General features: G+C 43.5%; 1 protein-coding gene across 2 annotated transcripts in view; it reads left to right on the forward strand.

Moving 5' to 3' along the window:
* Window positions 1–6919: 6919 nt before the first annotated feature.
* Window positions 6920–24909, forward strand: part of LOC138662420 (solute carrier family 2, facilitated glucose transporter member 6-like) — a 97654-nt gene continuing 79664 nt past the window's right edge. Inside the window, exons 1-4 of one of the 2 annotated variants that reach the window (XM_069748027.1) lie at window positions 6920–7218; window positions 12692–12854; window positions 13045–13251; window positions 14566–14665. In XM_069748027.1, the coding sequence (XP_069604128.1) occupies window positions 7118–7218; window positions 12692–12854; window positions 13045–13251; window positions 14566–14665 (571 nt within the window). In that variant the 5' untranslated portion in view covers window positions 6920–7117. Of the gene's footprint in view, window positions 7219–7658; window positions 7674–12691; window positions 12855–13044; window positions 13252–14565; window positions 14666–24909 lie in introns of those variants that run through there. The other variant, XM_069748028.1, reaches the window with a different exon arrangement.

Below are 24909 nucleotides of genomic sequence, written 5' to 3' on the forward strand. Positions count from 1 at the left end.
CAATGACCCCAAGCATACAGCCAAAGCTACCCAGGAGTTCATGAGTGCCAAAAAGTGGAACATTCTGCAATGGCCAAGTCAATCTCCAGATCTAAACCCAATTGAGCATGCATTTCACTTGCTCAAATCCAGACTTAAGACGGAAAGACCCACAAACAAGCAAGACCTGAAGGCTGCGGCTGTAAAGGCCTGGCAAAGCATTAAGAAGGAGGAAACCCAGCGTTTGGTGATGTCCATGGGTTCCAGACTTAAGGCAGTGATTGCCTCCAAAGGATTTGCAACAAAATATTGAAAATAAAAATATTTTGTTTGGGTTATGTTTATTTGTCCAATTACTTTTGACCTCCTAAAATGTGGAGTGTTTGTAAAGAAATGTGTACAATTCCTACATTTTCTATCAGATATTTTTGTTCAACCCTTCAAATTAAACGTTACAATCTGCACTTGAATTCTGTTGTAGAGGTTTCATTTCAAATCCAATGTGGTGGCATGCAGAGCCCAACTCGCGAAAATTGTGTCACTGTCCAAATATTTCTGGCCCTAACTGTAATTATGGATGCAATATAACTTTTCAGGTACTATGCATCTACAGTATTTCTGGCTCCAGTGTTGTGCTTGCTTTTTTCTTTATGGTCTGTATACATCTCCAAACACTTTTTTAAAATATCTTTTAATTGTATTTTTCAATCAAAATTATCTTTTTATATACAAATTAGGTTTGGAGGACTTTTTTTTCTGCTGTGCATAGGTGTTTGTTAGTGTCACGGTCCTCCGTGTTTACAATTTAGGGCATTTTTTTTGTTCTTATCTTTTTTCTGTTTTTTTTTCACAGTTTTTTCGCACAATATTGATTTACGCGCTAAGGATACCACCTGGCTTTCACAAATTAATTCTGTATTCAAAGGAGATGTCACACCAGAATGAAATGATGGCCTTGACATAGCTCAGGATTTGATCAATTCCTCCAAATCTTTAATGAAGAAAAGGTTAAAAAAGTAGTGGAATAAAGCTTCACTTGAGAATTACCTTACAAAAAACATGATACCAAGGGGAATACGGGCTAAAATAGCGCCAGCATTTCGAATTGATGATAGTATCTTTCGCCAAAAATGGGAAGGGGCCTGTAACAACTGCTCCCGTTCCATGATTGAGTTACTGATTGGCCATAATAAGAGAAGTCTTGATACTCTTGAGACTGAAATTGAGGCTTTGCAAAAGAAACATTGTATATTAACCAGTTAGAAATTTTCAGAAAGGAGATGGACCAGTCATTTTTAACATGGAAGAAGGAAATCCAAGAAATGAAAACTCACAAATTTAACCCCTTAATCCCATATGACGTACTATCCCGTCCAGGTGACCTGGGACTTAATTCCCATGGACGGGATAGTACGTCATATGCGATCGGCCGCGCTCACGGGGGGAGCGCGGCCGATCGCGGCCGGGTGTCAGCTGCCTATCGCAGCTGACATCCGGCACTATGTGCCAGGAGCGGTCACGGACCGCTCCCGGCACATTAACCCCCGGCACACCGCGATCAAAGATGATCGCGGTGTGCCGGCGGTGCAGGGAAGCATCGCGCAGGGAGGGGGCTCCCTGCGGGCTTCCCTGAGACGATCGGTACACGGTGATGTGCTCACCGTGTACCGAGCGTCTTCTCCCTGCAGTCCCCGGATCCAAAATGGCCGCCGGGCTGCATCCGGGTCCTGCAGGGAACACTTCCGGGTCAGGATCAGGCTGCAGCTGCAGCTCTAATCCTGCCCGGCTGTATGTCAGATCACCGATCTGATAGAGTGCTGTGCACACTGTCAGATCGGTGATCTGTGATGTCCCCCCCTGGGACAAAGTGAAAAAGTTAAAAAAAAAATTTCCACACTTGTAAAAAAAAATAAAAAAAAAATTACTAAATAAAGCAGAAAAAAAAAAATATTATTCCCATAAATACATTTCTTTACATAAAAAAAAAACAAAAAAAACAATAAAAGTACACATATTTAGTATCGCCGCGTCCGTAACGACCCGACCTATAAAACTGGCCCACTAGTTAACCCCTTCAGTGAACACCGTAAGAAAAAAAAAAAAAAAACGAGCCAAAAAACAACGCTTTATTATCATAACGCTGAACAAAAAGTGGAATAACACGCGATCAAAAAGACGGATATAAATAACCATGGTACCTCTGAAAACGTCATCTTGTCCCGCAAAAAACGAGCCGCCATATAGCATCATAACCAAAAAAATAAAAAAGTTATAGTCCTGAGAATAAAGCGATGCCAAAATAATTATTTTTTCTATAAAATAGCTTTTATCGTATAAAAGCGCCAAAACATAAAAAAAATGATATAAATGAGGTATCGCTGTAATCGTACTGACCCGAAGAATAAAACTGCTTTATCAATTTTACCAAACGTAGAACGGTATAAACGCATCCCCCAAAAGAAATTCATGAATAGCTGGTTTTTGGTCATTCTGCCTCACAAAAAATCGGAATAAAAAGCGATCAAAAACTGTCACATGTCCGAAAATGTAACCGATAAAAACGTCAACTCGTCCCGCAAAAAACAAGACCTCACATGACTCTGTGGACCAAAATATGGAAAAATTATAGGTCTCAAAATGTGGAGACGCAAAAACTTTTTTGCTATAAAAAGCGTCTTTTAGTGTGTGACGGCTGCCAATCATAAAAATCCGATATAAAAAACTCGCTATAAAAGTAAATCAAACCCCCCTTCATCACCCCCTTAGTTAGGCTAGGTTCACATTGCGTTAATGGGTTAACGCTAACGGACAGCGTTGCACGGCGAAAATGTCACAATTAACGCCGTGCAACGGGTCCGTTAGCACAACCATTGACAGCAATGTGATTTTCGGGTGTAGCGCATCGCTAGAGCGTGCCATTTTCGGCTCGCGCTAGCAAGGTGCCGTTCTTTTGTGGCGCGCCTCAGACGCTGCTTGCAGCGTCCGCGGCGCGCCCGAGGTCCGATCCCCGATCTTCCAGAGCGGGGACGTTAACGCGACCACTAAACACGACACCTAAAAAGACATTGCGTTAGCGCAATCCGCTAGTGCTAAACGGATTTCCCTAATGCAATGTGAACCTAGCCTTAGGGAAAAATAATAAAATTAAAAAAAATGTATTTATTTCCATTTTCCCATTAGGGTTAGGGTTAGGGCTAGGGTTGGGGCTAGGGTTAGGGTTAGGGTTTGTATTACATTTACGGTTGGGATTAGGGTTGGGATTAGAATTAGGGGTGTGTCAGGGTTAGGTGTGTGGTTAGGGTTACAGTTGGGATTAGGGTTAGGGGTGCGTTTGGATTAGGGTTTCAGTTATAATTGGGGGTTTCCACTGTTTAGACACATCAGGGGCTCTCCAAACGCGACATGGCGTCCGATCTCAATTCCAGCCAATTCTGCATTGAAAAAGTAAAACAGTGCTCCTTCACTTCCGAGCTCTCCCGTGCGCCCAAACAGGGGTTTACCCCAACATATGGGGTGTCATCGTACTCGAGACAAATTGGACAACAACTTTATGGGTCCAAGTTCTCTTGTTATCCTTGGGAAAATAAAAATTTGGGGGGCTAAAAATCATTTTTGTGGGAAAAAAAAGGATTTTTTATTTTCACGGCTCTGCGTTGTAAACTGTAGTGAAACACTTGGGGGTTCAAAGTTTTCACAACACATCTAGATAAGTTCCATGGGAGGTCTAGTTTCAATATGGGGTCACTTGTGGGTGGTTTCTACTGTTTGGGTACATCAGGGGCTCTGCAAATGCAACGTGACGCCTGCAGACCAATCCATCTAAGTCTGCATTCCAAATGGCGCTCCTTCCCTTCCGAGCTCTGCCATGCGCCCAAACAGTGGTTCCCCCCCACATACGGGGTATCAGCGTACTCAGGACAAATTGAACAACAACTTTTGGGGTCCAATTTATTCTGTTACCCTTGTAAAAATACAAAGCTGGGACTAAAAAATCATTTTTGTGAAAAAAAAAAAGAATTTTTATTTTCACGGCTCTGCGTTATAAACTGTAGTGAAACACTTAGGGGTTCAAAGTTCTCACAACACATCTAGATAAGTTCCTTGGGAGGTCTAGTTTCTAATATGGGGTCACTTGTGGGGGGTTTGTACTGTTTGGGTACATCAGGGGCTCTGCAAATGCAACGTGACTCCTGCAGACCAATCCATCTAAGTCTGCATTCCAAATGGCGCTCCTTCCCTTCCGAGCTCTGCCATGCGCCCAAACAGTGGTTCCCCCCCACATATGGGGTATCAGCGTACTCAGGACAAATTGGACAACAACTTTTGGGGTCCAATTTATTATGTTACCCTTGTGAAAATACAAAACTGGGGGCTAAAAAATAATTTTTGCGAAAAAAAAAAATAAATTATTTTAACGGCTCTGCGTTATAAACTGTAGTGAAACATTTGGGGGTTCAAAGCTCTCAAAACACATCTAGATAAGTTCCTTATGGGGTCTAGTTTCCAAAATGGTGTCACTTGTGGGGGGTTTTAATGTTTAGGCACATCAGGGGCTCTCCAAACCAACATGGCGTCCCAACTTAATTCCAGTCAATTTTGCATTGAAAAGTCAAATGGCGCTCCTTCCCTTCCGAGCTCTGCTATGCACCCAAAAAGTGGTTTACCCCCACATATGGGGTATCGTCGCACTCAGGACAAATTGCACAACAACTTTTGTGGTCTAATTTCTTCTCTTACCCTTGGGAAAATAAAAAATTGGGGGCGAAAAGATCATTTTTGTGAAAAAATAAGATTTTTTATTTTTACGGCTCTGCATTATAAACTTCTGTGAAGCACTTGTTGGGTCAAAGTGCTCACCACACATCTAGATAAGTTCCTTAAGGGGTCTACTTTTCAAAATGGTGTCACTTGTGAGGGGTTCCAATGTTTAGGCACATCAGGGGCTCTCCAAACGCAACATGGCGTCCCATCTCAATTCCAGTCAATTTTGCATTGAAAAGTCAAATGGCGCTCCTTCCCTTCCGAGCTCTGCCATACGCCCAAACAATGGTTTACACCCATATATGGGGTATCAGCGTACTCAGGACAAATTGGCCAACAATTTTTGAGGTCCAATTTCTTCTCTTACTCTTGGGAAAATAAAAAATTGGGGGCGAAAAGATCATTTTTGTGAAAAAATATGATTTTTTATTTTTACGGCTCTGCATTATAAACTTCTGTGAAGCAATTGGTGGGTCAAAGTGGTCACCACACATCTAGATAAGTTCCTTAGGGTGTCTACTTTCCAAAATGGTGTCACTTGTGGGGGGGTTTCAATGTTTAGGCACATCAGTGGCTCTCCAAACGCAACATGGTGTCCCATCTCAATTCCTGTCAATTTTGCATTTAAAAGTCAAATGGCGCTCCTTCCCTTCCGAGCTCTGCCATGCGCCCAAACAGTGGTTTACTCCCACATATGGGCTATCAGCGTACTCAGGACAAATTGGACAACAACTTTTGGGGTCCATTTTATCCTGTTACCCTTGGTAAAATAAAACAAATTGGAGCTGAAATAAATTTTGTGTGAAAAAAAGTTAAATATTCATTCTTATTTAAACATTCCAAAAATTCCTGTGAAACCCCTGAAGGGTTAATAAACTTCTTGAATGTGGTTTTGAGCACCTTGAGGGGTGCAGTTTTTAGAATGGTCTCACACTTGGGTATTTTCTATCATATAGACCCCTCAAAATGACATCAAATGAGATGTGGTCCCTAAAAAAAAATGGTGTTGTAAAAATGAGAAATTGCTGGTCAACTTTTAACCCTTATAACTCCCTAACAAAAAAAAATTTTGGTTCCAAAATTGTGCTGATGTAAAGTAGACATGTGGGAAATGTTACTTATTAAGTATTTTGCGTGAGATATCTCTGTGATTTAAGGGCATAAAAATTTAAAGTTGGAAAATTGCAAAACTTTCTAAATTTTCGCCAAATTTCCGTTTTTTTCACAAATAAACGCAAGTTATATCGAATAAATGTTACTACTAAAATGAAGTACAATATGTCACGAGAAAACAATGTCAGAATCGCCAAGATCCGTTGAAGCGTTCCAGAGTTATAACCTCATAAAGGGACAGTGGTCAGAATTGTAAAAATTGGCCCGGTCATTAACGTGCAAACCACCCTCGGGGCTTAAGGGGTTAAACGTGACCTATAGGACTACCAAACCTTTAGGGTGTACAGATGGAATGACAAACCATTATGATTGGAAGACTTTTTTCTGCTCTGCATAGGTGTTTGTTAGTGTCACGGTCCTCCGTGTTTACAATTTAGGGATTTTTTTTTGTTCTTACAATACAGAGTTAGCCTAAGGTTATGTGCAGACGATCCAGTTCTGGCAGCGCTTTGGATGCAGCGCATGTTCATTGCGTCCAAAGTGCTGCCATCTATCTATTTATCTATTAAACACAGGTGAATCTACATGTGATCACCGAATCTTGCAGATTCACCGAGTCCAATACATTGTCATGGTGAAATTTCTTGCAGAAATTCACATCTCTGCAAGAGAAATTGACCTGCTGTGGTCTGGAGAGACGCGCCGCATGTCCGTCTCCATGGGTGAGCCGGGGGCATCTGTGCATGCAGAGTGTACAGGGGATTTCTTAAAATCCCATACACTATGCTGTAACTTCTGAATGACAAATACGCAGCATCCAACCCGCAGCAACTCCGGATCGTGTGCGCATGTCCTAACTGATCAGTCAGCAGCAGCTTGTTCACAGTTTCCATCTAGCAAATGCAAATTACCGGTAAGTGTGTGCATTTTGGTGAAATTAGACCTTTGTCAGGTTTGCCAGAGGCAGTGTCCCCTTTCCCTTTGGGCACTATGCTTTTGACCGGGTTGCAAGTGGCTCTGCCCACTTTTGTCACGAGTGATGAGATTTCCCCCTGTACAGTCAGGACCCCTGCATGACATGTCAGCTGCATGACATCCACTAAATGTAGCAAGTGAAGATTTCCTTGGAGGCGATGACACTGACCCTCCCCAGTGGTGAGAATCCACCTCTGATGCACAGTCCTCCACTCAGCACAGCAAGGACTACAGCAGCATGAAGTAACTGGACAGGACTCGGCAAAATCATCCTCCTGGACCTCACAACATGTCCACCATGGACAACAAACCTCTCCTGAGCGACCCCGAAAAATCTAATTATCAGTCTGTGGGAAAAGCCCTGAGAGAAGCTGAAAAGAAATATATAAAGTAAGTGATCGATCTATACATCCTATCCGCTTACCTTTTTATCTATCTACCGTACTTATGTATGTATCCTGTTCATCTATCTATTCTTCATCTATGTATTTCATATCTATTATTTATCCTTCTTACATGTCTATTAACTAGGTAACAATATGTCACATTGTCATATCATTCTATTATCTATCTAGTATATGTTTTCTGCCTTCTATTCATCATATTTATATGTTCATCTTTGTATTATTTATATTTCTTAGCTATCTTTAACTATCTTTTCATGTCTTTCTGTCTATTTATTTATATTTATCTACATTACATCTATCTATCATCTATCTATCTATCTATCTATCTATCTATCCATCTATCTATGTTTTTCCAGAGTGAATTCTCATTTCTTCATTGTAGGCTCCAGATGTCCAATGTCACTAGAAATGAGCGCTTGCTGAATGGAAGTCACTTGAGTAATAGAATATCTGTATACTGCGTGCGCAATCATTATGCAATTTGTATTTTTATTGAATAATTTTATTATTGAACAATTACAGAACTATTGGTCAATCCAAAAAAGTAAACCAAAAAACTAAATATTTAAGAAAGTAAAAGTGCGGTTTTGTCTTTCTTAGGAGAATATCTCTGTGTGAAGAATTATTATGCAATTATATGAAAAATGTTAAATTTCAATCTCAATTGTTTATTTTCATCTGTGAAAGTGAGAATAATAACCAAACAACTCAATATGTACAAATATAAATGTCTGATATTTCCATAAAAAATATTAGTGACCAATATAGCCGCCCTTCTTTTCATTAACAGTCATAAGCTGAACATCCATGGAGTCTGTTTCTTAAAGGGATATTCCCATGAAGGAACTTAATTTTAATCAATAAATTTTGGAATAATAATAGTTTCCACAATTGGATGTGTTTACAAAATGTTGTTCCTGTGCTGAGATAATGTTATACATGTGCCCCTGCTGTGTACTGTGGAAAGCCTGTCCCACACGTCCAGATAATTCTGGTACCGGAAAAATTGGTACTGGAATTATCCGTGTCTGTGTATCCATGTGCTTACGTAGCACATCAGTGTGGCACACGTGCGGCAGCCGTGTGCCGCCCGTGTGCCGACTGAGGACCACACGGACCGTGCAGGAGACAGTGCTACGGTTAAGCGCTGTCCCCTGCATGCGGTGCTGAAGCCGGTATTCATCCCTTCTTCCCAGCAGCGTTCGCTGGAAAGAAGGAATTAATTATCTTTTTTTAAATTTATTTTTGTTTTTAAAATAAAGTTGCCGGTAATCTGCCCCCTCTCACCCCCTGTGCGCCCACCCGCTGGCATTAAAATACTTACCCAGCTCCCTCGGCGCTTACATCCTCTCAGCGTAGCAGCTCTTCCTGTATGAGCGGTCACGTGGTGCCGCTTATTACAGTAATGAATATGCGGCTCCACCCCGGTGGAGCCGCATATTCATCACTGTAATGTGCGGCACCACGTGACCGCTCATACAGGACAAGCAGCGACACTAAGAGGATGTAAGCGGCGAGGGAGCTGGGTAAGTATTTTAATGCCAGCGGGCGGGCGCACAGGGGGTGGGAGGGGGCAGATTACCGGCAACTTTATTTTAAAAACAAAAATAAATTTAAAAAAAGATTATTCATTCCTTCTTTCCAGCGAACGCTGCTGGAGAGAAGAAATGAATGGGGCTTCAGCACCACACGCGGGGGGGACAGCGCTTACAGTAGCGCTGTCTCCTGCACGGCACACGGACTGCACACGGACAGCATCCGTGTGCGGTACGTGTTTTACACGGACCCATTGACTTTAATGGGTCTGTGTGATCCGTGCGCTCCCACGAACACTGACATGTCTCCGTGTTTTCCAAACGGACACACGGTCCGTGAAAACACGCTGACATGTGCAGAGACACATTGATTTTAATGTGTCTACGTGAGTTAGTGTCTCCGGTACGTGAGGAAACTGTGACCTCACGTACCGGAGCCACTGACGTGTGAAACCGGCCTAATGGCAGTGTCTGACCGAGCAGGGACATGGTCTGATCATACCACAGCTCCTGGGCAGGGAGAAGCAAAGAAATATACAGACAGGACAGCATAGGATCACAGCTGATTCTTTCTTTGAGGTAAAGCATTGCTTGAAAAACAGGCAGGGAAATGTTTTACCTCACAAAAAGAATCATTTGTGATCCCCTGCTGTAATGACGGTATACTTTTTTGCGTCCTCCCCTGCCCAGAAGCTGCGGTATGATCAGACCATGTCCCTGTACGGTCAGACACGGCCATTACACAGTACACAGCAGGGGCACATGTATAAGATTATCTCACCACAGGAACATTTTATTTAAACACATCCAATTATGGAACTTATTATTATTCCAAGATCTATTAACTTAAATGTACTTTGTATGTGGTAAAACCTCTTTAATCTGTTGATGATCACCAAGCACAGTCTCCCAGACTCTGTTCAGCGTGGTGTCTGTTTTGCTTCACCATAAATTTCCTGTTTAAGAATGGCCCATAAGTGCTCAATGAAGTTTAGGTGGGGTGAGGAAGGAGCCATGTCTTTATTCTTTCATCTTTAAAGCGTAACCGTCGTTTTAATTTTTATTTCATAAATCAATAGTACACATGAAAATAAGCAACTCTGTCATATATCTTATCAAAGAGATCTGCTTTTCTCTCTGCCAAAATTAATCAGTCATTATCAAAATTCTCAATTCTGAGGTAAAATCTGTATTCAGTGTAGACAGACTTTCCCATTACTGACATAGGAGACTCCAGCTGCTACTGATATTATACAGTATGTAGATGAGAAGAGGGATCAGCGCTGTCTCTACCTCCTCCCTCCTCCCAACTACATATAATATTATCAGTAGCAGCTGCCATCTCCTACCACAGTAATGGGAAAGTCTACACTGAATACAGATTTTACCTCAGAATTGAAATTTTTGATAATGACTGTCACGCCCGCTGCGCCCGCTGCGCATACTCACCCGGCTTCTTCCATCCCGCGGCGCGCTCGTGATCCTGTCCCGCGCCGCGCTGCGTCCTCCTTTGCCGGCTCTCGGCGTCCGGTCTCTCTGCGCATGCGCGGTCGCGTCTCCTCCGTCGCTGGGCCTGCTGGGAGGTCGCGACCCGATGGCTCCGCCCCAACATGGCGGCGCCCATCGGCTATTTCTTCTCGGCGTCTTTCCAGGCAAGACGCCTTTGCCTTGTAGGTGCACTGCCTGCTGTCAGTGTCCCTATGCCCTAAGGCTCCCCTGTATCTTTTCCCAGCTTAGTTCTCGCTTTGTCTCAGTGTTAGTTCCGTGTTCCTGCTGTGTCCTGTCAAGCTCCGTGTTCCTGCTGTGTCCTGCCAAGTTCCGTGTTCCTGCTGTGTCCTGCCAAGTTCCGTGTTCCTGCTGTGTCCCGCCAAGTTCCGTGTTCCTGCTGTGTCCTGCCAAGTTCCGTGTTCCTGCTGTGTCCTGCCAAGTTCCGTGTTCCTGCTGTGTCCTGTCAAGTTCCGTGTTCCTGCTGTGTCCTGCCAAGTTCCGTGTTCCTGCCGTGTCCTGCCAAGTTCCGTGTTCCGGCCGTCTCCTGCCAAGTCCTGTGTTCCAGCCGTGTCCTGCACCATCTCGTGTTCCTGTCTTTATCAGTTAAGTCCTGTTTTCCTATCATTTTACCGCCATTCCTATAGCTCTGTGATCACCTTCCTTATCTTGGGTCGTCCCTTTGGCTCTAGCTGTTGTGTCTCCATTCCCCCGAGGTCCTGCCCCTAACACTCCCTGTATAGGGGGTGATTCCATCTGGTCCGCTCGACCCCGGGGACTCTAGAGTCACGACCCAGAGGGTCCACTCTCGGATTTTTGTCCGAATCCCTACAATGACCAATCAATTTTGGCAGAGAGAGAAGAAAATTTATCTGATAACATATAATACAGAGTTGCTTATTTTCACGTGTACAATTGATTTCTGAAATGAAAATTAAAACATTGGTTATGCTTTAAGGTCTTTACTGGCACACAAGCAGTGCAGATTTCATATCTGTGATGGAGCATGTCCTGCATACAAATCCCAGTTTTCATGAAAGATGAAGTCTTTTTCCTCCACCATTGCGAGAAGAAAGAGCATTCAAAAATTGGCAATAGGTTTGGAAGTTGATTTTTAGACCATCTCTAACCCTAAAAAGTCCAACTAGCTCATCTTTAATAATCCCGCTCAAGCTGTACCCCACTTCCACCTTGCTGGTGTCTGAGTGCATATGGATGTCTGTGCCTCGTTACTGCTCCAGCCATGGGCTACCCATCTGGTCTGTCAAGTGTCATTCTCCTCTCATCAGTCCATAAAATCTTTGAACAATCTGTTATCCGATATTTATTGGCCCAGTCTTGCCATTCCACCCTCTGTGTCTTGCTTAGTGGTGACCTGGTTCAGGATCATCACCTCGGCCATGTTTCTGAGCACTGAAAACCTTGCACTTCTGTGTCTTGTTCAGTATTGGTTAGGTTTCAGCCTCCTTCCGTAAGTTTTGGCCGATACAAGGCCACCACCTTTCAGGGCTTATATACAGCATTCTATAATGCTGTAGATAAGCCCCCAACCAGACCTGGAAGACCCGAAAAATAATTTTTATTATACTCAGCTGCCGGGCGGTCCAATCAAATGGGTGTCGCTGGTCCTGGTCTTTGTCTTTTTTTCTCAACATGCTTTTTTTGTGGCCCGTTGCGTATTTGTAACAAATATTTTGATGGTTCTGTGATCGCCCCAATATCTGAGCAAGTTCAAGAGCACTGCATCCTCTGTAAGACGTGTAACAATTTTTGATTTTTCATTCTAATAAATTTTTTGGGGGCTCATTTTACACCTTGATAAAGGGCATTGATATCTTTAGGCCAGACTCTCCTCATTACACAAATACATCTCACCTGATTTGCTTCATCCAATAAGCACTCAGGTTTAGACAAGGTTGGAATTGAAAAATCTGCAAAAATTATGTTATGGTCAAAGTACCCACTGCCTATTAAGTTTGTACGCAGTGTATAGCAGTGCTAAATGCTGATCAGCACTGGGTGCCACTATTCCTTAGTAGATTACAAGTGAAATGTGTATTCATATGGTATAAAATCTCAAGTATATCCAGGCATGGACTGGTCCACAGGAGAACAGGAGAATCCTCCGGTGGGCCCCCATGCAGGACAACAACAGCTGCAGTGCATAAGCCATTGATCCAAATTGTATGCCCACAAAAAGAGGTGCCCTTGTCAACAATTTGGAGATTATTTTCCATACCCAACTTCTGCATATGTGGATAAACTGAGTATGTAGGACCCAGGCCTCAGAGTCTTACTCCCTTTTTCTCTCTAATGGCTGAAAATTTCAGCTTGGGGGCGAGCTCTGAGTCCTCTCGTCCACTAGGTCATGATTTGATGACAATCACTAAGTTGGGGGTCCTTATTTTGAAACTCTTCTTACCTCCTTCCATACAGAACACTAGACAACAAGAAGATGTTCTTGGCCGCCTTTTCCGCCGTTCTTGGTAGCTTCTCCCATGGATACGGTCTGGTTTACCCGTCACCTGTGCTGCCAGTTCTGGAAGAAGATGCTGATCCAGTTTTGCATATTACAGATGCAGAAAAGTCATGGTTCGGGGTACAGATCTTTTCTCTCTTTGTATCAATCAATGAGTGGTATTACAGCTTGGCTACATTGAAATGAATATGACTAAGCTGCAATACCACACACAACCTGTGAGCAGCTGTGGTGCTGTCATTAGAAGAAAGCAGCCATGCTTTTCTAATCCTGAACAATGCTTATAATTTCTTTTTTTTTCCCTGGACAGTCCATCTTTGCTCTGGGATGCTGTCTCGGAGGGATAAGCTCGATGTTCCTAAATGACCGACTGGGACGTAAACTGAGTATCATGTTCTCGGCTTTTCCAGCAGCCGTGGGGTTCCTGCTCATGGGCAGTGCACAACACGTCTCAATGTTACTTTTGGGCAGGATTCTAACAGGTGTGGCCGGAGGACTGGCAGCATCATCCATACCGGTAAGACTTGTCACTTGTGTATAGTAAAATCTAATTAATAATACAGAGACGTGATTAATAATACAGAAAAATAATGCAGAATAATCGAATTACTAATGCACCAAATAATGCGAACAACAGTGAATTCCCTTCTCGGCAGGAGCCATGACCAATTCCATATTAGAGATCTATATATTCCTGCGACCGAAACGGACTTAGATCCACATGTAATAACCTTAACCGGGACCTCTAGTGAAACAGACGTAAATGAACATGTAATGATATAATGTGGGCCAAAGAGTTCTACTAAAATGGACTTACAGCAACATGTAATGACATGGCCCGAGGACCTCTAATGAAACGTATGTAGATCAACATGTAATGATATAATGTGGACCAAGGAGTTCTACTGAAACGAACTGAGATCCACATGTACATAATATAGACAAAAGGTACTACTGAAACAAACTTATGATATCATACGGATGGGAAATTAATTCTATAATATGGGCCAAAGAGTTCTACTGAAATGGACTTAGATAAACATGTAATAATATGATAAGGACCACGGGGTTATATCAAAAAAGGACATTTATCAACATGTACTGATATACTATGGCCTAAGAATACAGGGAAATGTTTCTGCCATGTCTTTTGTTGGAAGAAAGATAAAGGGATGGACGGAAAGCAACATTTCTAAAATCTCCACATGGAAATGACCACATTTACAATGACACTTATATGATAAATATATGGACACCTTCTACCAAAATGAATGCAACTTATGGGCACATACATCTTATGGTAACCATGTCCCATAATCGTCCCTCTGTTCGTCACACATAATATAGACCATCACATACCGTGGAAATGTCCATAAACAGGGGCTATGCATTCCAGGATTTCCACTTATTAACCCTTTTAATGTACAATACATTCTACAGTGTGAGGATCGTATCATAGCGATCCCCCATCTCAGCTCTCTATTTGAGGCTTTTAGGCCCCCATGCAATGTCATGTACTAATCCATGGTATGTGTAAGCTGCTGTCGTCATATTTGGGGACAGAAGGGTCATTTATGGTAACTGATCAGCATAGCATTTCATTACCATGCTGAAGTCCAATTTTAGAGTGACAGGATTTCTACGGATTTGCAAGTAAGAACCGTATATGCCAACCTCACAGAAATGACTCGCCATTTTTTATTGATTTATTTCGCGATTGTGTGTCAGTGTCGACTGCAGTTCTGGAATTCTACTAATGAATCAGGTGGCTCAGGATAAACAGTTCATCTCACAACTCACAACGCTAACATATGTGTTTTGTGTGTTCTAGGTTTATATATCTGAGATCTCCCACGCTGGTGTACGGGGGGCATTGGGGGCCTGTCCTCAGCTGATGGCTGTTTGTGGAGCTTTGGTTCTCTATTCTTTGGGTAAGTGTAGCTGCCGAGGTGCAGTTTTTAACCCCTCAATGACATTTGATGTACAAGGTATGTCATATGCCATCTCCCTGACTTTGATGCAGGCTTATAAATCGAGCCCTCATCTTTGCTGGCAGATGATGGCTGTGATAATCAGCCATCAGAGCGCTATCCATGGTTGTTAACCTGTCAAATGCCGCTGTCAATCTATGACATTTACAGCACGCTGGTAGGGAGGTGCGCTGTTCTATGCATGATTGCGGGCACTGATGAGTTGCCATGATGGCCAAGTGTCTGCTGAAGACCCCTGTTCTTGTCATGAAAGTTTTCCAGTGAAAGCCAGCCAGTGACTGATGTTCATAAAAGACCGTGATTTTTGCTGTATACAGCAATACTGTGGTATTTCTATATATAGTAGAAGCGATCAGATGAACGCAGACTCATGTGCCCGAATGTGACTTAACAAATACAATGAGAAGTAAAAAAAATGTTTGAAAAAAATGAAAGAAAAAAATAAAAGTTCAAATCACCCCTTATCGTCCATTAAAAATTAAGAAATAAAAAATACTCATATATGGTATTGATGTGTTCTCAAAAGTCCGATCTATCAAAATATAAAATAAATTAATCCGAATAATAGACGGCGTCACAAGAAAAAAAATAAAAAAATCCAGAATTGCAGGTTTTCATCTGCTGCAACAACAACAAAAAATGTAATAAGAGGTGATCAAACATCATATCTACTCCAAAACACACACACACAACACAAAAGACAATTTTCTATGACATTAGTACCAATGGTCATCATAGGGTTACATTCACGGCGATCAATATCAACAACCACTATCCCTTGGGATTTCAACTCTACCCGCCCCACTTTAATAGTGACCTCTTTGCATCCCACTTGTGGTAAGGGCTGACCGTTACTGGCTACTACGATGAAATCATCATCAGGGCCACAAGTAATGTCTGTGTCAGCCCAATAACGTTTATAAAGGATGTAAGGCATAGTTGTCACCTGAGAACCGGTGTCCAACAGAGCGTTCATGGGGATACCGTCGATCACATTGGGGAGAACAGGTCATCCTCCAACGTACTTGGCTCTCCAGTTTTGTGGGTCTGGTCATCCTACTCCTGGGGATTGGCCCTCTGCCCCAGGGGTTGCTCGTTTAAATGACAGTACCTTGCGATGTGGCCTGCCTGATTGCAGCGGCAGCAGATGGGTTGTCCATCCTGATGATAGCGATCGTCGTCTCTTCCTGTGGTCGGCGGGATCCTCTTCTGTCGTCACCAGGGAACATCCCCCAGTCTGGAAGCCAGCTTGATCTTCTCCTTGGGGGCCTCCTGTAGGGACTGCACGGTCCGGGCTAGCGCAGCAAAGTTCTTGGTCAGCTCCTGCAGCTGGGGGCGTAGTCCTGCGGGAGAATCATCATCAAGGACCTGGGCATCGGCCTCAGCAGGGACTTGAGGATCTGGCGCCACCTCCTGGTGGTACGTGAGGGCTTGACGCCTAGGGGGTACTGCATGGCTGGGCTGCCATTCCTGTAGCACCTGGATGGCCTTGTCTTTGAATAGTGCAAAGGCTAGGTCCGGATTCTGCATGGCCAGGAGGTGCAGTTGGGCCCTTTGGTTATTACACAGGAGTCCCTCAATGAACCGATCTTTTAAGAGTTTGTCTTCATCTTGCATGCTGTTAGGGTCAACCTGCCTGATTGCCTGCAGTGCTTCCTGGAGATTAAGGGCATAGTCCCGTAGGCTATCCTCCGGCCTCTGCTTGCACCCATAAAACTTAATTTAGATTTCTGTAGCGGTGCGGGTGTCAAAGGTGGTTTTAAGCTTAGCAAAGATCCGCTGCACAGTCTCTTTATCCGCAGCTGGCCAGGATTTCACCACCCTCAGAGCCACTCCAAGCAGTTGGCCCGTTACAATGTGGACTTTCTGATGCTCTGTCAGGGGGTAAACTTCAAGCAGGCTGCAGAGTCTTTCTTTAAAGTCAGCTAATGTACTGTATGCAATTCTCCAGAATATTGTGGGAGCCAGGCTGCTCCAGGTATATATGGCATGGAGAGTGGCATGATGGCCATTGTAGCTTGGGCGGTGCCCGGCTGGCTGATGAGAGCCAGCCGGGCCTTTATAGACTTTCAATCATCCGCGAGGTCAATCATCCGTGCCTTTATAGACTTTCTACTAGGCACTGCTCCTGATAGCCAGTTTCCTACTCCACACTGATGAGGGGCAAAAACCCCGAAACAGCTGTCTGTGGATGGATACCATGCTTGGCATAAGTGGTTTTCCTTTATTGGATGTTTTCCTTTATTGGATGCTGCCCTTCCCTTGGTTGTTCCTTCCCGGTGAAAGGCCTGGCTATTCACTGCCTGAGTTGAGAAACACGTGATGGTGTCTCCGCAGCTCCTCTACTTGCATTTGCATATTTGGGGGCAGTGTTCTGGATCAATGCGTTGAGAAACACGTGATGATGTCTCCGCGGTGTTGGATGTTTTGGTCTCCATGAGGTCAATCATCCGTGCCTTTATAGACTTTCTACTAGGCACTGCTCCTGATAGCCAGTTTCCTACTCCACACTGATGAGGGGCAAAAACCCTGAAACAGCTGTCTGTGGATGGATACCATGCTTGGCATAGGTGGTTTTCCTTTATTGGATGTTTTCCTTTATTGGATGCTGCCCTTCCCTTGGTTGTTCCTTCCCGGTGAAAGGCCTGGCTATTCACTGCCTGCGTTGAGAAACACGTGATGGTGTCTCCGCAGCTCCTCTACTTGCATTTGCATATTTGGGGGCAGTGTTCTGGATCACTGCGTTGAGAAACACGTGATGGTGTCTCCGCGGTGTTGGATGTTTTGGTCTCCACGAGGTCAATCATCCGTGCCTTTATAGACTTTCTACTAGGCACTGCTCCTGATAGCCAGTTTCCTACTCCACACTGATGAGGGGCAAAAACCCCGAAACAGCTGTCTGTGCATGGATACCATGCTTGGCATAGGTGGTTTTCCTTTATTGGATGTTTTCCTTTATTGGATGCTGCCCTTCCCTTGGTTGTTCCTTCCCAGTGAAAGGCCTGGCTATTCACTGCCTGCGTTGAGAAACACGTGATGGTGTCTCCGCAGCTCCTCTACTTGCATTGGCTGAGAGCGGCGGGCTCTGTGGGATCTGACGGCGGTATAAGGCCTGTGGCTGCATCTATCGTGGGGTCTGCGGGCACGTCTGCTGCGAGACCTGGGGGTGCTATAAGGTCTGTGGCTGCGACCGCCGCCAACTCCCCTCCCGGGTTAGACTTGGTTCTTTCCCCTCGCTAACCTGACAGAAGCCGGCATCTTCTTTTGCGGCTCCACTGTACGAAGTCTTCACTTCCGGTGTTCCAGGCAGCAGCACGGTACCTGTCGTTTCTGCTTTGCGCTCTTTTGGCTAGGTCTGCCCACGAAGGTATGTCTCCTCCCCCTCGCGCTCCACGCAGCGTGGCAATGGCGGATTTTGGCGGCAAATCACAGTTCAAGCACAATTCTGACACAGTCTCTAGGCGCACATGACCCGATTTTCAGGCTTAAGTAGATCCTGTTCGTGACGCCAAAAGATGGATCCCCCCCATGGGGTCGTGGTGGTACTCGGAACCAGGTCCTTCGGTTCTCAAGGGGGATGTCACGGTGGCTGACCCGGTCCATGGCCCTTGGGACGTCCGTTAAAGGGAAAGGTCTTTAAAGGGAATGTTCGTGACGCCACCTGTGGTATTCAGTCAGGATGACCGACGCTGCTTTAAGGGGTCTGCTGGGGTGATGTTATAGCAGCTAGATGATATACCTTCCTACACGTGAAGTATGTCCCCAGGGCTTCCCAGTGTGTAGATGGTGGATGGTGTGAAGCGCAGTGAAGAACCAGGACACAGGGTTACAGTCTCTTTACCTTTTTACTGAAGGTTTCAGCATCCACAGTCCAGAGCACAGATCAAAGGGCAGGCAGAGTCCAGCCGGTTTGGAGGCAAATCCAGAGTCCCCTTATCCAGGTAGAAATCAGTTGCCTTCCTCTAGCGCAGTGGTGTTGTAGTACCTTCCCGCTAAGCTTCTCATAAGGTCCTCACAACTGTTGTAGATGTTATGTCTTTCTCTCTGTCCCTCAGATAGCATAGGACAAACCCATATGACTGGTGGCTTGAGGCTGTTTGTAGGGACTCTAGCATGCCCCGGCCTTTGAGAGGTGCCACCGTGCCTCCTGGGTGTAGGTGCAGACAGGTAACTTGCAATTAGCTGTCCTGCCAGTCTCTGAAGTAAAGCGTAGAGATCCTTACTCCCTCGGTATTCTGGCTACCGGATTTCTGCGCCTCAGAAGGAAGCAGCCTGCTCCTGGCTGATCTCCCTCTGATATCCTCTCCTTTGCTCTGCATTCCTTCACGCTTGCTGCAATATGTTCTGCTTTCTATGTCTCTTCCCAGGAGCTGTAGCACTTCAGGTCACATGGCTCCTATGCGTCCTTTCCCTCTGTCTTCCTGACAGGAACTCCACCTTTCACTTCATATCAGGATGTTGTTATAGGGGAGTTTACCTTAAACAGGCTTAGAGCTCCCCCTTCTGGTCTGGAGTGTGAACATGTTGCATGCATTGTGTTACCTGACAAAGAGTTCTCCTTCATTGCCTCCAAACAAGGACACACTGTTCTCCGTGTGCACGATGTAAAGTAAACATGTGGGAAATGTTATTTATTAAGTATTTTGTGTAACATATCTCTGTGATTTAAAGGCATGAAAATTCAAAGTTGGAAAATTGCGAAATCTTCAATCTTTTTGCCAAATTTCCGTTTTTTTCACAAATAAACGCAAGTAATATCAAAGAAATTTTACCACTATCATGAAGTACAATATGTCACCAGAAAATATTGTCAGAATAACCGGGATCCATGGAAGCGTTCCAGAGTTATTACCTCATAAAGGGACAGTTGTCACAATTGTAAAAATTGACCAAGTCATTAACGTGCAAACCACCCTCAGAGTAAAGGGGTTAAAAAAACAAGGTGTAAAAAACTATAAAAAAAATAAGCTTCATATAGTATCAATTGAATCATTAGTTTGATGCAAAAAAAGCTGTCAGACAGCACTATTAAATGAAAAAAAAATAATAAAACCACAGAAAATGGACACACAAATCAAATTTTTTTCTTTTATGAAGTTCAGAATTTTCTTTGCACACTAAAATAAAAATAAATTAAAAAGCTCTCCAAGTTTTGTGTCGCTGTAATCGTACTGAGCTGAAAAATCATGTTTCCAGGTCATTTTTTATTGACAATTTTAGCTGTAAAAACAAAAAACCCCAAAATAATGGAAGAATTGAGATTTTTTTTTTCACCACACTTTTCCTTTGTTTTTCCAGTACATTATATGGTAAAATAAATGGTGTAATTTAAAACTATAAGTCATCCCGCAAAAAAACAAGACCTCATATGGGTAAAAAAAGGTTAGTTCTCTTGGGAAAATGAAAAAGCACAATCTGGCAGGATTAGTGCTGGCAGCCATCTTTGCTTCTTCTGGAATGAGAGTTCCTCTGGTAATTATGAGCTGTCAGCAGCAGATTATTGAGGACACAGTCTGGCCATGATTATGGCTTCTCATGCTAGCGCAGAACAGTATTTCTCTCAGTATTTTATCACATCATGTCTGTCAGTCAGTGTACAGGAGCGTCTCTGCCCTGCGCTCTCTCTGTCACTTTGTCTGTGAGGTAATTTTTTTTACAACTAACTTTATTAACAACATGTCATGGCTGACGACAGTCATGTACACAGCTATTTAGTTATAGCTGTAACCGCAGTCATAACATGTCAGCATCCAACTCTCTATTATACTTTATGTTTCAATCAGGGCCAGCGTTAGGGGCAGGCAGACCAGGCAGCTGCATAGGGCCCCCGCTCCCCCACCTACTGCCAGCGCCGCCTCCCCCGCTGCCACCGCATTGAACTACACCGGCATCTGCCGGTACAGTTCAAAGCAATGATGGAAGAGAGAGCGTCAGCTGATGTTCCCTCTCCCATCATTCCCCGCTCTGCCTCTGACACTGAGGGTGCGTGATGGCGTTCGCGCACTCACTGTGTGGCAGGCAGTGCAGCCGCTGAGACAGGAACAGAGAGTAGTGCGAGCACGAGGAGAGGTGAGGAGTGTGGGCCGAAGTCACACACAACGTATAAAAATACAGTCCATTTTTGATGGCCGAGATACGCAGAAAATTTCCTGAACAGTGATCCGTATCCGATTTTTTTTCTCCAAAAATTATCTGTGTGTCATCCGTATGGTTAAATTTTCTCGCCGGCTTGCAAAATGGGCATAGAATGGATCCATGGGCTCAAATATTCGTAAAAAAATATATACAGTCTATCTATCTATCTATCTATCTATCTATCTATCTATCTATCTATCTATCTATATCAGTGAGACACACATATACTTATTTATATTTCATATAGCGCTAGATAGCAGAAAAGCCGGTAATTCAATTGTCGGCTTTTGCTATCTCCTTCCCAAACCTGACAAGATATGAGACATGGTTACATACAGTAAACCAATACATATCCCTTATTTTTTTATATATATATATTTCTTACTACAAATGTTAGAAGTATATGTGTGCAAAATTTGGGGGCTCTGGCTGTTAAAATAAAAGGTTAAATCGAGGGAATTTCATATGAGTTCATATGAGTTTATGCCAGCAGGGGGCGCCGCACCGCAAGTCTATGATGCTACGTTCCCCTGCTTTCAATTCATTCCCCACTTTTTACAGGCAGGAGCACAACTGCATTAGCAGTAAAATTAAAATTATAAAATTATAAAATTATTTAACCCCTTCTAATGGATTTACATCGTGGGACTTGACTGTAACGCCGGAGAAGTATGGGATATTGTTGTTTTTTTATTTTAACTTTGTTTCAGGTGACAATGGTCGTCATTTGGATTGAGCGTTTAATAAACTATTACAACACCATGTGTCTTTATTTCATTAAAATACTTTTTTCCTAATGTGTGTGTGTGTTTTTTTAACCCTTTAAGAACATAGGATTAATAATGGATAGGTGTCTTATTGACGCCTCTCCATTATTAACCAGGCTTAATGTCACCTTACAATACAAATTAAAGCTTTATTACCCCATATCCCACCGCTACTCAGGAGTAGGAAGAGAGAGGCTAAGTGCCAGAATCTTACATCTTACAGATGTGCCTTTTCTGGGGTGGCTTTGGGCAAATGTTTTTTAGCCAGGGGCCAATAACCATGGTCCCTCTCTAGGCTATTAATATCTGCCCTCAGTCACTGGCTTTCCCACTCTGGCGGAGAAAATTGCGAGGGAGCCCACACCAGTTTTTTCCGTGATTTAACCTTTTATTTTAACAGCTAGAGCCCCCAAATTTTGCAAACATACACTTCTAACATTACTAGTGAGGAATATGTAAAAAAATAAGGAATATGAAATGGTTTACTGTATGTAACCATGTCTCATATCCTGTCGGTTTTGGGAAGGAGAAAGCAAAAGCCGACAATTGAATTACCGGCTTTTCTGCTATCTAGCGCTATATGAAATATAAATGTATGTGTATATATATATGTGTCTCACTGACAAATATATATATATATATATATATACAGTTAGGGCCAGAAATATTTGGACAGTGACACAATTTTCGCGAGTTGGGCTCTGCATGCCACCACATTGGATTTGAAATGAAACCTCTACAACAGAATTCAAGTGCAGATTGTAACGTTTAATTTGAAGGGTTGAACAAAAATATCTGATAGCAAATGAAGGAATTGTACACATTTCTTTACAAACACTCCACATTTTAGGAGGTCAAAAGTAATTGGACAAATAAACAAAACTCAAACAAAATATTTTTATTTTCAATATTTTGTTGCAAATCCTTTGGAGGCAATCACTGCCTTAAGTCTGGAACCCATGGACATCACCAAACGCTGGGTTTCCTCCTTCTTAATGCTTTGCCAGGCCTTTACAGCCGCAGCCTTCAGGTCTTGCTTGTTTGTGGGTCTTTCCGTCTTAAGTCTGGATTTGAGCAAGTGAAATGCATGCTCAATTGGGTTTAGATCTGGAGATTGACTTGGCCATTGCAGAATGTTCCACTTTTTGGCACTCATGAACTCCTGGGTAGCTTTGGCTGTATGCTTGGGGTCATTGTCCATCTGTACTATGAAGCGCCGTCCAATCAACTTTGCAGCATTTGGCTGAATCTGGGCTGAAAGTATATCCCGGTACACTTCAGAAGTCATCCGGCTACTCTTGTCTGCTCTTATGTCATCAATAAACACAAGTGACCCAGTGCCATTGAAAGCCATGCATGCCCATGCCATCACGTTGCCTCCACCATGTTTTACAGAGGATGTGGTGTGCCTTGGATCATGTGCCGTTCCCTTTCTTCTCCAAACTTTTTTCTTCCCATCATTCTGGTACAGGTTGATCTTTGTCTCATCTGTCCATAGAATACTTTTCCAGAACTGAGCTGGCTTCTTGAGGTGTTTTTCTGCAAATTTAACTCTGGCCTGTCTATTTTTGGTATTGATGAATGGTTTGCATCTAGATGTGAACCCTTTGTATTTACTGTCATGGAGTCTTCTCTTTACTGTTGACTTAGAGACAGATACACCTACTTCACTGAGAGTGTTCTGGACTTCAGTTGATGTTGTGAACGGGTTCTTCTTCACCAAATTAAGTATGCGGCGATCATCCACCACTGTTGTCATCCGTGGACGCCCAGGCTTTTTTGAGTTCCCAAGCTCACCAGTCAATTCCTTTTTTCTCAGAATGTACCCAACTGTTGATTTTGCTACTCCAAGCATGTCTGCTATCTCTCTGATGGATTTTTTCTTTTTTTTCAGCCTCAGGATGTTCTGCTTCACCTCAATTGAGAGTTCCTTTGACCGCATGTTGTCTGCTCACAGCAACAGCTTCCAAATGCAAAACCTCACACCTGGAATCCACCCCTGACCTTTTAACTACTTCATTGATTACAGGTTAACGAGGGAGACGCCTTCAGAGTTAATTGCAGCCCTTAGAGTCCATTGTCCAATTACTTTTGGTCCCTTGAAAAAGAGGACGCTATGCATTACAGAGCTATGATTCCTAAACCCTTTCTCCGATTTGGATGTGGAAACTATCATATTGCAGCTGGGAGTGTGCACTTTCAGCCCATATTACATATATAATTGTATTTCTGAACATGTTTTTGTAAACAGCTAAAATAACAAAACTTGTGTCACTGTCCAAATATTTCTGGCCCTAACTGTATATACTCTGTGTAGACATTAACTTTATCTGTTCTATTCTAACCTGTCAGTATGATTTTACTATACACCGCACTGAATTGCCGGCTTTTCTATAGAACACCGGTGCGTATTTCTCGCAAGTCACACTGATGATCCGTGTGTAATCCATTTTTTTCATGCACCTATAGACAGCCGAGATACGCTGACAATCGGAGCATGCTGCGATTTCACTCAGATCCTGAATACGGCGAAGAAAACAACGGATAATAGGAGCTGCCCCATAGATTAACATTTGGCCGAGTGTTATGCGATTTTTTTATCGCATAGCAGTCGTCCGTATTACAGACTAGTGTGACTCCGGCTTCACAGTGAATACTGGACTGTGGGGCCATTCTCGGGGGGTGAAGCGGGCTATGCTATATACTATATACTGTGCGGACTGTGCTATATACTGTGCGGGCTGTGCTATATATTATTATCTATGCGGGCTGTGCTATATACTATGCGGGCTGTGCTATATACTTTGCAGGCTGTGCTATATACCGTGCGGGCTATGCTATATACTGTGCGGGATGTGCTTTATACTGAGCGGGCTGTGCTATATACTATGCAGATTGTGCTCTATACTATATACTGTGCGGGCTTTGCTATATACTGTGCAGGCTGTGCTATATACTGTGCAGGCTGTGCTATATACTGTGCGGGCTGTGCTATATACTATGCAGATTGTGCTCTATACTATGCAGACTGTGTTATATACTGTGCGGACTGTGCTATATACTGTGCGGACTGTGCTATATACTGTCTATGCGGGCTGTGCTATATACTATGCGGGCTGTGCTATATACTGAGGGCTGTGTTATATACTGTGCGGGCTGTGCTATATACTGTGCGGGCTGTGCTATATACTATGCGGGCTGTGCTATATACTATGTGGGCTCTGCTATATACTATGCGGGCTGTACTATATACTGTGCTATATACTGTGCGGGCTGTGCTAT

This window comes from Ranitomeya imitator, chromosome 2 (assembly GCF_032444005.1).
Source record: "Ranitomeya imitator isolate aRanImi1 chromosome 2, aRanImi1.pri, whole genome shotgun sequence".
Classification (NCBI taxonomy): Eukaryota; Metazoa; Chordata; class Amphibia; order Anura; family Dendrobatidae; genus Ranitomeya; species Ranitomeya imitator.